Raw genomic sequence first — 12,947 nt, 5'->3', positions numbered from 1 at the left:
AGCTATCACAGCACACTAAATTTAAATTTAAATACTGCGACATTTTTACAAAATGTTACATGAAAATGGCTATAATTTAAAAACGGTGCTTTTTATCAAAATTTGATTTACTGATCATAAATCACTTTACGCTCATAAAAAAAACTTTTTTTTTTCTTCAAAATTTCATAACATGTTATTCGTTGAAAAGATTGCACTTTATGTCCCTAAAACATGAATCAAAAATAGTGTTTGATTTGGAAATGAATTTTCAGAGACAAAAAGGTACTTCAAAAATAAGCAAAAAATATTTTTCTGGTTGTTTTTTTGTGTATTTCTTAAATTTGCTGACGACACCAAATGGACCAAACATTTTTTCAAATGATACAGATTTTTGAATTTTCACATGTCATTTTTGTACGACAAACTTGTATGGAAAATAGTATAGACAAAACTGATTATGCAAAATAGTCCTTTTTGACATACGAGCAATTCTCCAAGAATTTTTTTTGTTTATTTATTTTTGTCTTTTTTATCTGGCTGAAACTTTGTGGATATTTTCCCTGTGACCAAAGAAGATTTTTTTTTCATCTGTTGGTCTATACAGTTATTCAAACAAATTTGATAGTTGTCCATAGGAAAATGACATGTAAATATAAAAAATGTATACCCCACGAGGAGCTTTATTAATTGATTATAGTAAGGACTATGTTGAAAAATAGATAGGCGAAAAAATACGGGTTTTTAATTTAGCTTTTTGTCACTTTACAGAGAATTCATCAAAAACACTAATTTTTGTTTTTTTATATGTTTTAGGGGATGGCTAAGCAAGACAGGTTACATTTTTTTTGAAAAAAAAAAATCAAAAAAATCGACATTGCAGTTTTTCACTAAAAATATGATTAGAAAAAGGCGCAATGTTATTTTTTTTCAAAAAACATTTTTTTTTCAAAAAATTATGACTCGGTCAAATGATTTTTGTCCTTGCTGAGCCATACATTAAAAGATGGCATTATTTGTCCCCTAAAACATACCCAATAAAAAAAATTCAAATAGTTTTTTGAGTAAATCACTTCTTAGTGACAAAAAGTAAATTGGAAAATCAGTTAGCATCAGGCAGCAGCCATAGCATGACAACCAAATTTTTTTCTAATGTTGGTACCACTGCGTAATTTTGACATTTCTGGCGTGCACCATTCGTAACGCCATCTTCACTTAACAATCTAGATAGTGTCAATTTGATGATTTTGTGCTGGGTTATACGGAGAAAAATCAGTTCTTACAACCTTGAAAAAGCTTCAATGAAATTCGGAACAAGTGTTCCATGGTACATTTTTTTCCAATTGTTGATAGCCTACCTTCGAGGTGTGCGTCCGCAAGCTGGACTCGGTCGCGAAGCCCTTGCCGCACAGGTTACAGTGGAAGGGCCGGCTCTTGGCCCGCTCGACCTGGGCGTCGTGATTGCGCAGGTGCTGCTGCAGGTTCGACAGCTGGATGAACGCGCGGCCACACTCCGGCAGGTGGCACTTGTACGGGCGCTCGCCTGAGATTTTTTGGAGGTTAGGTTTTAAATTAAGGAGATGTTTTTGGTTTATATAGTTGAAAGAAAACCCAATTGCAAAAACCCCAGCACTGGCAGTGTTCGCAGCAACGATCTCTGTCGGCAATGAGGGCAATCGGGGTTAAATATGTTGCAAATCGTTCGAGAATGCTTGTATTGCTGAAATCAGTTATTTCTTGTAAAAAAATGACATTTGAAATGATTTCTTCATTAAATTTCTTCGAAATCTGTGTGGTTAATTTACCTTACACGCTAAACGAGATTTTGCAAACGTTCTGTTCTGGGTTCGTCCATCCACCTAGAGCCTGCTAGTGTCAAAACGAAAAGAAATCTGATTAGCAAAGATTGCCTATCTGCAGGCGCATCTTCCCGGGTTCGCCTACCGGTATGCAGCCGCGTGTGCTGCTGGACGTGCGACAGCTGCTTGAACTTGCGATCACAGTAGGAACATTTGTAGGGCTTCTCGCCGGTGTGGACGCGGATGTGCTGGACCAGCTTTGGGAAGGCGATTCAAAGTGTGAGGTTAGGGTTAGGTAAAGTCGGAACGCGGAATCGGCTGCAACGAAGTTAGGTTAGGTTACCTGGTGGTTGGAGGAGAAGCTCTTCAGACACTGCTGGCACTGGTGCGGTTTGTTCTCGGGGGGTGGGGCCAGCTGCGGCAGCAGGTTCTGCACCGACAGGATATCACCGGTGCAGTTGAGTTCCGCCGCGGCCCCCGGCACCGCGCACAGGTCCCTCACGTGCTGGATCTGCATTCTGACTCTGGAAAGGTTAACAGAGAGAAGGTGGGGGACCCCGAAAGGACCGATGATTAATGCTGTCTAAAACGAGACTTTAGCGACTGGGAGAAAGTCGCTGTTAAATCTAAAAATATTTAATTTTTATCCGCCATGGTTTGTTATCGATTCTTAAACGCTAAACGCACGCATTGTTTTCTTTTTAACCGTGTTGAGCATTCTCCCTCTCTCTATCTCTCTATCGGACCAGGAGTTGTTTAAAACTTGCGACCCCCTCCCCCCCTCCCCACCCTCCCAACGGTTTCGCGCCATTTTTTCTTGCTCTCTCTCTCAGCTGTTGTCGTAGCTTTTTCCGCCATTAAACAATGTTTCTGCTGCTTTTTTTTTGTTCAAAATGAATTGTTGTTGCGCCATTGTTGCCTCTCACTCGTGCTTGTATTAGTGCTAGTGCCGATGGTGGTCGTAGTAGTGCTGCGCGGAAAAGTTTTTGCCTATCATCGGGCGTTTTACACTCCCCTCCCTCCCCTCGTTGGCGCGCGAAATAGTGGGAAGTGAGGGAAAGAGACGGCGCGAAACCACACACGCACACACACCTACTGTGATTTGTTTAAAAAGCCACCCCCGTAATTAGATAATTAGAAGTCGCGCGTTCGTTGTTTAATGAAAACTTTCACCAAGATTTGTGGTGGGAAGGGAGGGAGGGAGGGGATGCTGGGAAAGCTCGCGCTCTCTCCCTCACTCTTTACTGTGAAGGAAAGGATGGGTTTTGTGATAAGGAGGGAAGTGTGTTTAATGGGCAAAGATCGAAGAAGTTTAAGCTAATCGGTGAGCGATTTGACTTGACTGGTGTGAATTATGAAGGGAGGGAACGGGGTAGGGGTTATTAGTTTCTTTTGACACGGAGGTGAACCCCTGGGAAATAATCGCGTATCGATTCGGAAACTTCTTGAATAACATGATAATAAATTAGTCATTATTAATCTTTAAAAAGTTCCAAACTTTGTATTTCATTTCCCAAATTTACCATAAAACAAATTTTGATTTTAAAATTTCATTCTTTTTTAAAAATGTTTAGCGAAATTTTGTAAAACTGAAAAGCATTTAATTTTATAAAAAAAACATGCAAAATATGAAAAAAAAAACATTATAATGGGGTAATTTTTTTCATTTTGAACGAAAATTTTCATTTTTAAATTTCGCCTTTTTCTAACTTTGCAGGGTTATTTTTTTAAAGTGTAACAATGTTCTACAAAGTTGTAGAGCAGACAATTACAAAAATTTTAATATATAGACATAAGGGGTTTGCTTATAAACATCACGAGTTATTGCGATTTTACGAAAAAAAGTTTTGAAAAAGTTCAAGTTAGATTGTAGATTTGAAAAGTACATTAAATTTCCCTTAAAATGACATGTTCCAAATTTTTTTGCGGTCAAGTAACGGAAAATAGGAGAATTTTTAAAACTTTTTTACTGTTTTTTTCGATGAAAAATACGTTTTTTCGGAATTCTGAGTACCCCATCGAATCGGGCGTCTAATTTTACATAAAAGTCCCTTTGGCACCAAATTTCTATCTCATCACCGTTTCAGGCTGCAAATTATTGAAAAACACCTCTTTTTTCGCATGTGCAAAAATGGAAGGGGTCGTACCGCCCCGCCGTCACGAGATATCAAAAAAACGGACCTCGGATTCGTGATCAGGGACAAAAGTTACCCCTTAGGACAAAGTTTCACGCAAATCGAAGAGGGGTCGGGGCAACTGCTGTGTGAGTTGGCGGAGAATTACCCATTTAATATTTTTGTGTTCTTTAGGCATGAGAGAAAAAAACTAAAAAAAACGCCTGACAAGCTTCGTTGTTAATCTTGAAGCCAAAAATATCACAAATTTCTCAAAACATTGTTAAAATTTGGTTCACATTTCAACCGTTACTTTTTAAAGTTTCTAGGTATTAACATAGTTTTTTTCGTTCGGCCATTTTTTTAATTTTTCAAAACTAGTATTAATTTAGCAAAGAAATTATCACAATTTTTTTGCTGCCCCCTTATTTTTCAAGAAAATTTTTGATTCCGGAATTTAAGAATGACCCCCGGACCTAGAAAAAAAAAATAAAAAAAATGTTTTTGTATGGAGCGTGGACAATAGCCGAACCGTCTCCCTCCCCCTTTCCTAAAGCGTCACGTGGTTTATGGATAGCCCCTTACTCTTAAGGGTTAAAAATGAAGACATAAAATAATGTTTGGAAACGATTTCTTCTTATATATTTTAAACATTCATAATGGCCTATCTACAATCACTTAGCTTAGAATAGTCAAGTAAAGTAGAATAAATAAGTAACTTAGAGAAGAACGCAACTTACGGCCGTCATCTGCAACCAACTTAGAAAACTTGCTTGGCTGATATACGTTGCTATGCAGTTGTTTATTTACCTTTGATATGGAAACCATACGTCAAGTTTCTAATTTGATTACTTTTCCATTGTAAAAGACCAGATTCATTTCTATTGATTTGAATTCCTAAGCTAAGTATAATTTCCTAAGTAAAGTGATTTTAGATAGACCATATTTTAAAAAATAACAAGTTCTTGAAGCATCTATCGGAGATTATTTTATAATTTTTTGATGTGGTCCAATGAAATTCTAGCTTGGAAATTACATCAAATTGTTGACGCAATTAAAATAATCGCGTTTTTTGGGGCCATGACTCCATAACTCATGTAGAAACTCGGGAGAGGGGGGTTAATACCGATACAAAAAAGGGGAAGGGGGGGGGGGTCTCAATTTTAAAATAAAGTGTTCACTTAGTTTAAGGATACCCCCTTTACATTAACCTTAGTTTATTTTTTAAAGTTATGAAATGTTGTTGTTTTTTCATCTTTTTACTTGTTTGTCCTTACTCAAATGTAAAAACACCCTTTGAAAATCACTCAGTTTTTGTCAAAAATGAACCTACTCAAAAATGAGTAAATGGGGCATCTGTCAGATTTGAGTGAATTATCACTCAGAATTCATCGAAAATTAGGTGAAATTAACCCATATCTGAGTGAAATTCACCCAAAATCTGACAGATACCCTATTTACTCATTTCGGAGTAGGTTAGATTTTGACGAAAACGGAGCGATTTTTAACGGACGTGTAAAAAGCAAAAACACTCAAACGTCAAATAGCTATCAAACTGATGTTTTCATTAAAATACCTTTGTTTGACGCAGGGGGATGCTAACGGCAGCCATCTTGGGTGATTGAGATTGATAACGCGCGAAAACTGCGCACAGTGAAAACAAAAATATTTCTTTTTTTAATAATTCAATTTTTGTTATAAGAATTACTTTAGTAAAAGTCAAATTACACAGTAGTTAAGTTAAACGTTTCATGTGATAAAAGTACAACTTTAAATGAGGTCATCGGCCCGATGAGTGCTTAATAATCCCAACTTAAGTAGTTTATTTTGCAAAAAAAAATGATAAAAATCACCTCACAAACATACACTAACTCTTAAACGTACATTGCGGTAAAATTTTACATAGAAACAATAATTACTTTATTTCCATTTTATGCCTGCAGTTTTTGTACTTTTTTTTACAGTGCGCAGTGGCTTTGTTTTGGTTCCGTAACGAACAGCTGTTCTTTTGTGCTGGAGCCGAAGTTGACATTGCCCTTTTGTTCTGGTGCCGAAGTTGACAACTTGTGTTGGCTGCGGGCGAGCTGCCTGTAGTGAGATATAGATGTCGCCCCCCTGGTTTGACGTCGGCAAATTTGAATGCAGTGCGTGGCCGAATGGTAACGCTGTCCACTTTGTAAGCGGATGATTCTGGGTTCGATTCCCATCTGCTCCAACCTTCCATCGGATAAGGAAGTAAAATGTCAGTCCCGGCCTTGGTTGTTAGGCCGTTAAGTCATTCCAGGTGTAGGAGTCGTCTCCATGCCATAAGTACAAACAACACACCAAACCAAGCCTACTCCGGTGGAATCGCTGGCGGCGGTTGGACTCACAATCCAAAGGTCGTCAGTTCAAACACTGGGGTGGAAGGTTCCTTGGAGTAGAAAGAGGTTTGGGTGCTCTCCCCATTCAAGCCTTCAGACTCCTAGGTTCGAGCAGAAACTTGCAATAGAGACCACAAAAGACCCGGGGGTCGTTAATGTGGATGGTTTGATTTTTTTTTGCCATTCATATTAGCGAATCTGTTCTGTATTTATCATTGGAAATGCTAATAAAACATGTCTGGAGTTTTTTTGAAAAGGTCCAATAAACCAAATTTCCAGTTTTTGATTTTTGGGTGTTTTTGATACCGCCAAAAAGCAAAAACTGAAAATTTGGTATTTTGGACTTTAAAAAAACTCCAGATGTTTTGCATGTGGTTAAAATTTTCCAATATTTTTTAATGTTTTTTTTTTTCTGAGATTAATTCCCTTTTAACTCCTTTGAATTTTTGATACAATTTTACAGGAGGGGAACCACAAACCGGAATGTTCTTAGACATTTTTGTCGCTAAGCTTGAAACTGTTAGATCGACCAAAAACAAAAACAAATCAACACCCAAAATTCCAAGTCGAGAGAATCGTTCCCTCAAAATTTATTGAGGGCTCAGTCATACATCGACATCTGAACACTCCTTAGACACTAAGCTGGGGAGGGCGAGGCAGTTAAGTCATTGGGTTAGTATGCCAAAGGTCAATGGTTCGATTCCCGTAGTTGTCACTTTTGGTTTTTTGTTTTGACGGATGAACTTTTTTGCAAATGAACCTCGAGAGAATTATTCTTTCGCCCATCTCGAGCTGTGTTCTCTGTGTCCGTAAATGGTACCACTATTGTCTTGTCTCGAGGCCATTATTCTCTCGGACTAGCACTGCCCAGTTTTGGGTGAAGGATAAGATCAACACATTTATCAAAAATCATAACCATGCAATTATGTTCCCCAGTAATGTACTATTTCAAAATTTTCATATGTTTTCTAGAAATTTTATCATAAAAAATATTCTACTTCAATTGACATTGTGAATATAGATATAAAAGTGAAATTTAGCGAAATTACCTAAATTCTTGTTTTGTAGTACTTTTTAATGATTTTTGATCCAAAAGAGAAACGGATTTTAAGAATGTGAATGAGCAATAACAAAAAATCTAGAGTTTTTTTTTTAAATGGCCTTAAAAACATTTGAAACACAATAGCTTATAGGACCTTTTTTAATTCAAAAAAACTCTGGAATTGATTCAAAAAATATGCTCAAAATATTTAAAAACCCGATTTAATATCACCAGAGGTGAAATAGAGCCTTTCTTACAAAATGATGAAACACCGAGAAATATATTGATGCAATTAATTTTTCAAAAACATAATGATACCATCCAGTGAGAATTTTACCTAAAGCTTCGAATCTAAACCTCAAATGCCATTTTTTTAGTTTCAGAAGTACATTATTTGTCGAAAAACATATTGGATTGACATTATTGGAAAAAATAAAGGGTACTCAGTCTATAATGTTAGTCTATCCCCTGTTCAACTTTCGTTGGGTTTGGTCGTCTTTCGAGCTAGCTTAGCGCGTTTTTGACGGTGTTTTGTTAACTTTCGCCGACGGCCATGGCGGCGGCCGCGACGGTGGAGAGTGAGTGGACGGAGCACAGGGCTGAGAATGGAAGGACGTTCTACTGGAACGCGGCCTTGAGGAAAAGTGTGTGGGAGAAACCGGACGGGTTTCAACCCAAGACGCACACGGAGAAAAAAGATTTCCCAAAATCGTGAACAAGCGTTCATGAAAATGAGAACCTCGAACAAAGTGTTCAAATCTCATGGTACGATTTTGAAAAACGTACCATGAAATTTGAACACTTTGTTCGTGGTTCTCATTATCATGAACGCTTGTTCAAGATTTTGGGAACTCATTTTTCTCCGTGCAGGCGGCGACGGGCATGGAGGTGGAAGACTCCGAAGGAGGAGGAGAGGACGGGGGCGAATTTCGTCCCGTGGTCAAGGTTCGCCGCAGGAAGGCTAAGGAGGAGATCAACGTCGGCGATGGCGGCAACGACGGCGATGTGGAGAAACTGCTCAGCAACAACAAGTTCAGCCCGCTAGCGGAGGAGAGCAACAACAACAACAATGCGAACCCAGCAGCAGAAAAAACCATCCCCGTGGTACCAGCAACCGGCAAGTCGGCCGGGGAGAAGAAGCAGCCGCCGCTGGTGGTGAAAGAAACGAGTTTCGCCCGCCTTGCGTAGGTGATGGCGACATGTGATGTCCAGCCGGAACACAAATTGACGCGGTACGGCACCAAAATTACGTGCTTCTCGAGCGACGACTTCGACACGGTGCAAGCCCACCTGAAGAAGAACAAGGTGCAGTTCTACACGCATGGAAAGCGCAGTGCGAGACCGCACCGGGTAGTAATGCGAGGTCTCCCGAACGTGGAACCGGATTACATCAAGGAGCTGCTCAAGACGGAACATCAGCTGGACGTCTTGGCAGTACACGCCATCAGGCGGAAGCAGCAGCTTCCCGCCATCGATGAGACGCCTTTCATCGTGCTCTTCCCCAAGGGGCACACCAGTCTGAAGGAGTTGAGTAGCAAGGTAAAGAAAGTGGGACCAGTCGTCGTCCGGTGGGTGGCCTACCGGAACAAAGAACCGCACGTGACCCAGTGCAAGAACTGCTTGCAGTTTGGTCACGGAACCAGTAACTGCCATCTCAAGCCCAGGTGCAGCAGCTGTGGGGGTGCCCACAGCACGGAAAAGTGCAAAGCAGAAGAAACGGAAGCCAAGAAGTGTGTCAACTGCTCTGGATCTCACGAGGGTCTGGACCGCAGCTGTCCCAAACGTGCGCAGTTCATCCAGTCGAGGCAGCAGGCGTCCACGCCGAAGCCGCCAGCATGGAAGAAGAACAAACAGACTCCGGCAGGAGCTGCGTTCACCGCGGCGGATTTTCCTCCGCTACCTGGAACGGTGCCGTCCGTTGAACCGGAAAATAAACATCCTCGTCCCGCAGGAAGAAGTCGAGAAGATACTAGCGCCGGCGCCGGTGCAACCCCGAAAGAGCAACATGGCGAACGGAAGCTGTACAGCGAGTCGGAGCTGTGGACCATTTACCGAGAATACAGAGCTCGCTTGAGCCAGTGCAAGACACCCGAGGAACAGATTGATGTGATCGCACACTTGCTGACACATGGCACGAGCAAATCATCTAATTCAGTTACGGTTTTTTTTTTTTCTTTTATTATTTTTTGTACTATTGATCCTCGGTCCTAACCTGGTCACAGCACCTAAAAGGACCTAATAAATAAGTTATGAACAAAAAAAAATGTTAGTCTATGATTAACTTAAAAAAATATGTATCGCTATTGCACTTTGTCGATCAATTATGAGAAGCCAGAAAGAACACTTTCACGCGCAACATAAAACGCGCAAGCGTAAAAGCGCTGGCGTTGAAGCTTCGACTTAACGACTTGTCGAGCTTTCGAGCGAGAACGAGCCGGGACTTCGAATTTGATGTTCAGTATATGATTTTGTATAAATCCAAAAATTTAATAGGAAAAATAGGGTAAAAATAAGACGAAAAACAGTAAAATCGCTATATCTCTGAAAATACATTTTGGAAAAGCTTCAAATTTTGGGCCCAATCAGTTTATGGCGCATGTTTTCGAATGGCTTTTTGTTTGAAACTGAATTCTTTAAATTTGATAGTGTTATCTGTAAAATAGTCCAAAAAATACCTCTTAAAATGGCTTTGATCACATTTACTGGTCGAAAATTGTGAATTGAAAAATAAAATGTTTGTCTCCGACCCCACGGCTACAGATCTGACTTATAAAAATTGTGGGTTTTACGAGCGGTTTTCCAGTGATGGAAGACACACATTTTTAAGAGCGGATACAGACATCGCTCATGTATTTCAGAAAAAGAGCTCTCAGAAATCAGACTTTGAGTTCCGGGTTTCGGGCCAAAATTCAATCGAAAGAACGCATCTAAACCTTCAATTTAGTAATAGGATTTTTTCCTGGGACGAATCCTCGCCGTGCACGATTTTTTTTTAGATTTCTGAAAAAAGCGTTTTTTTCCAAAAGCAAACCTTAAACCTTTCTTTTGTAAGAAAGGCAAAAAGTATAACCAAAATTTAACACAAAAAAAAACAAAAACGGAAATGACAAAAATACAAAAAAATCCTTAAGTAAGGCTGTAAGGGTTTTAGTTTGATTTTCGGGGGCAGACTTTTGAAGGAAAAAAGTACTTAAAACCAATATTCCATAACATTTGAAACATTGCTAACAGTAAAAGTTAGTGCCATTCCGAACCAACTTCGACCTCTTCCTCCGAGCTAATTTATTCAACATTATTCTAACCACTTGATATCATCTAATCTGCAATCTCAGTACTTTACATACAAGCACACACACACATGTACACGCACAAATAAACATCCATTACCCTATCGCGCACACACAGCTGCACCAACGAAAACAAATTCGCCTTGATTTTACGACTTCCCCTCCACAGTTTCTCTCTCTGCTCTGAGTCTGAATCTAGTAGGCAACTGCAACTGCTTTCTCAAAACTTTCGGAAAACGGACGTCGCCGTCATTAAAACAACTTTCTTTACCCTCAAGACATGCACACATACAAACGAGCACACATACAGAGGGGCACGCAACTTGCTCGTGGTCCTTCTCCGGTCCAAACTATTTAAATGTGAGTGTCTGTGTGCGAATGAGAGGGTAAGGACAAGACAAGAAGAAGAAGAAGCCCAACAAGTTCTCCCAAAGTGGGTGGCAGTAGGCGAGCTCCATGTTTGGGAGTAATCCCTGGGATGGCCACCCTATCAAAAACTTGCCACCTCACCCAGCCCACCCACTTTCTTAGCAGAAACTCACAGACAGAGACAGAGAACTTCTTGCGTTCGCGTGAGTGTCTGTGTGCGGTGCGGCCTGCTTGGATATCGGTGGGTGGTTAGTTGTTTAATAAAAATTCAAAACCCCCTTGTTTTCGCACAAAATTTCCTTTCCTTGCGACGACGAAGGAAAGGCTGCCGCTGCTAGGGAGAACGCAACGCAACTTACGAACGTCCCCCCACCCCCGATTGGGTGTAGATTTGTGTGTGTGTGTGGCGTAGTGCGTGGAAGGTGCGTGCGGTGGGTGGTGGGTTGAAAGGAGGGAGGAAGTGCATCTTGTGATAGGAAGGCAGTTGTTTTAAAAATTTTCGGGAGGTTTTTTAAAAAGAACTGTTTGCAGATAAAAAGGGAGGAGAATTTAGTTGAATCTTAAAACATTTGTTTAACTTAAAAAAATATTGAGATAAAGTCGGATTCTGCAGATTAAAAAACAAGTTTCATTAATTAGTCTCATATATATTTCCATTTCTCCTTATTTTTTTCCAAAAAATCCAGTTGCAACAATAAGCACTCCTACAGTCCAGACTCGATTATTCTAAGGTTTTGAAAAAAAGTCTTTTCGGAATATCGAATTACAAATTTTGTTTTTTCGTTGTCTAATTTTTGATTGTCTAGCTTAAGTATGACCCCAAAACTACTCTAAAGCATAAATTAACACTCAAACGATCGGGTAGTCATTTGACCCCTATTTTTTTTCTTAAAAATCTCATAACATTTGGTAGAATTGACCAAATTGGATGCTTCTGGTTGCAAAAGATCCAGATTTGTCTATATTTTGAACTGTCAGATGGGGAACAAATATAGTCCACTTTTACCGGAGATATTCCGGATTCCGTTGGGGTACCTCGGCCCTCCTATTTGGGGTTTTGGTCGATAGAACAAAAACCATTACACAGAAAAATGCCGTAAATGATGCAAAACTTCAAGGAATCATTCTAATACATCATTCAGCAAAAATAATTGACATGGTTAAGTCCTACGGGGCACCGGAACCAGTTCCATTTGGGCACCAATCGACATCAGCTCAGTGAACCGTTTCCGGTTGGAACCTGTTTCGGTGCCCGAAGGTCTTGGCCATGCCATGTATCTATGCAAGATGATGTATTAGAATGATGCCTAGAAGTTTTGCATCATTTCCGGCATTTTCTGTGTAATGGTTTTTGTTCTATCGACCAAAACCCCAAATAGGAGGGCCGAGGTACCCCAACGGAATCCGGAATATCTCCGGTAAAAGTGGACTATATTTGTTCCCCATCTGACAGTTCAAAATATAGACAAATCTGGATCTTTTGCAACCAGAAGCATCCAATTTGGTCAATTCTACCAAAAGTTATGAGATCTTTAAGAAAAAAAATAGGGGTCAAATGACTATCCGAGCGTTTGAGTGTTAAAAAATCCACGATGGAGGCCAAAATGGCAGTGAAGAAATGTTCAAAAAATACATTTTGTAATTAAATAGGCAATCAACTACTCAATTTTGACATAAAGTACAAACCTTCGGATTATAAAGTCTGGACTGTATTACTGAAATTTTAAATTTTCATAGAAAACTTGTTAAATCGATTGTGAATTATTCTGAAAAGATTTTTTAGAGTTAATTTTTGCAATTATAATAAATTAAAGACTTTTCCGCTTTTTTTTTTTGGATTTTGGAACAACAGATCGTTTAGGAGTTTAGAAAGTTTAGAAAAAAAAAATAGAACAGATTTTTTTGCCATTTTTGCCAGTAGCATAACTGTAGTAATGTATGAAGCATTTTGTTTTGATTTTATGTTTGCAAATTTTGAAAATCATGCATAAATT

The 12,947-nt window shown here is 39.5% G+C and overlaps 1 protein-coding gene across 4 annotated transcripts in view; it reads right to left on the bottom strand.

Annotated features, from left to right (window-relative positions):
- Positions 1-12,947, bottom strand: part of LOC120413289 (uncharacterized) — a 36,644-nt gene that overhangs the window by 13,095 nt on the left and 10,602 nt on the right. For all 4 annotated transcript variants that reach the window (XM_039574028.2, XM_039574027.2, XM_039574029.1 and 1 more), the window contains 3 exons: positions 2,122-2,302; positions 1,924-2,035; positions 1,338-1,522 (listed from right to left, as the gene is read on the bottom strand). In XM_039574028.2, the coding sequence (XP_039429962.1) occupies positions 1,338-1,522; positions 1,924-2,035; positions 2,122-2,295 (471 nt within the window). In that variant the 5' untranslated portion in view covers positions 2,296-2,302. Of the gene's footprint in view, positions 1-1,337; positions 1,523-1,923; positions 2,036-2,121; positions 2,303-12,947 lie in introns of those variants that run through there.

Source organism: Culex pipiens, chromosome 1, assembly GCF_016801865.2.
Source record: "Culex pipiens pallens isolate TS chromosome 1, TS_CPP_V2, whole genome shotgun sequence".
Classification (NCBI taxonomy): domain Eukaryota; kingdom Metazoa; phylum Arthropoda; class Insecta; order Diptera; family Culicidae; genus Culex; species Culex pipiens.
The sequence above is the reverse complement of the archived record's forward strand: the minus strand, read 5'-3'. Positions and strand labels throughout refer to the sequence as shown.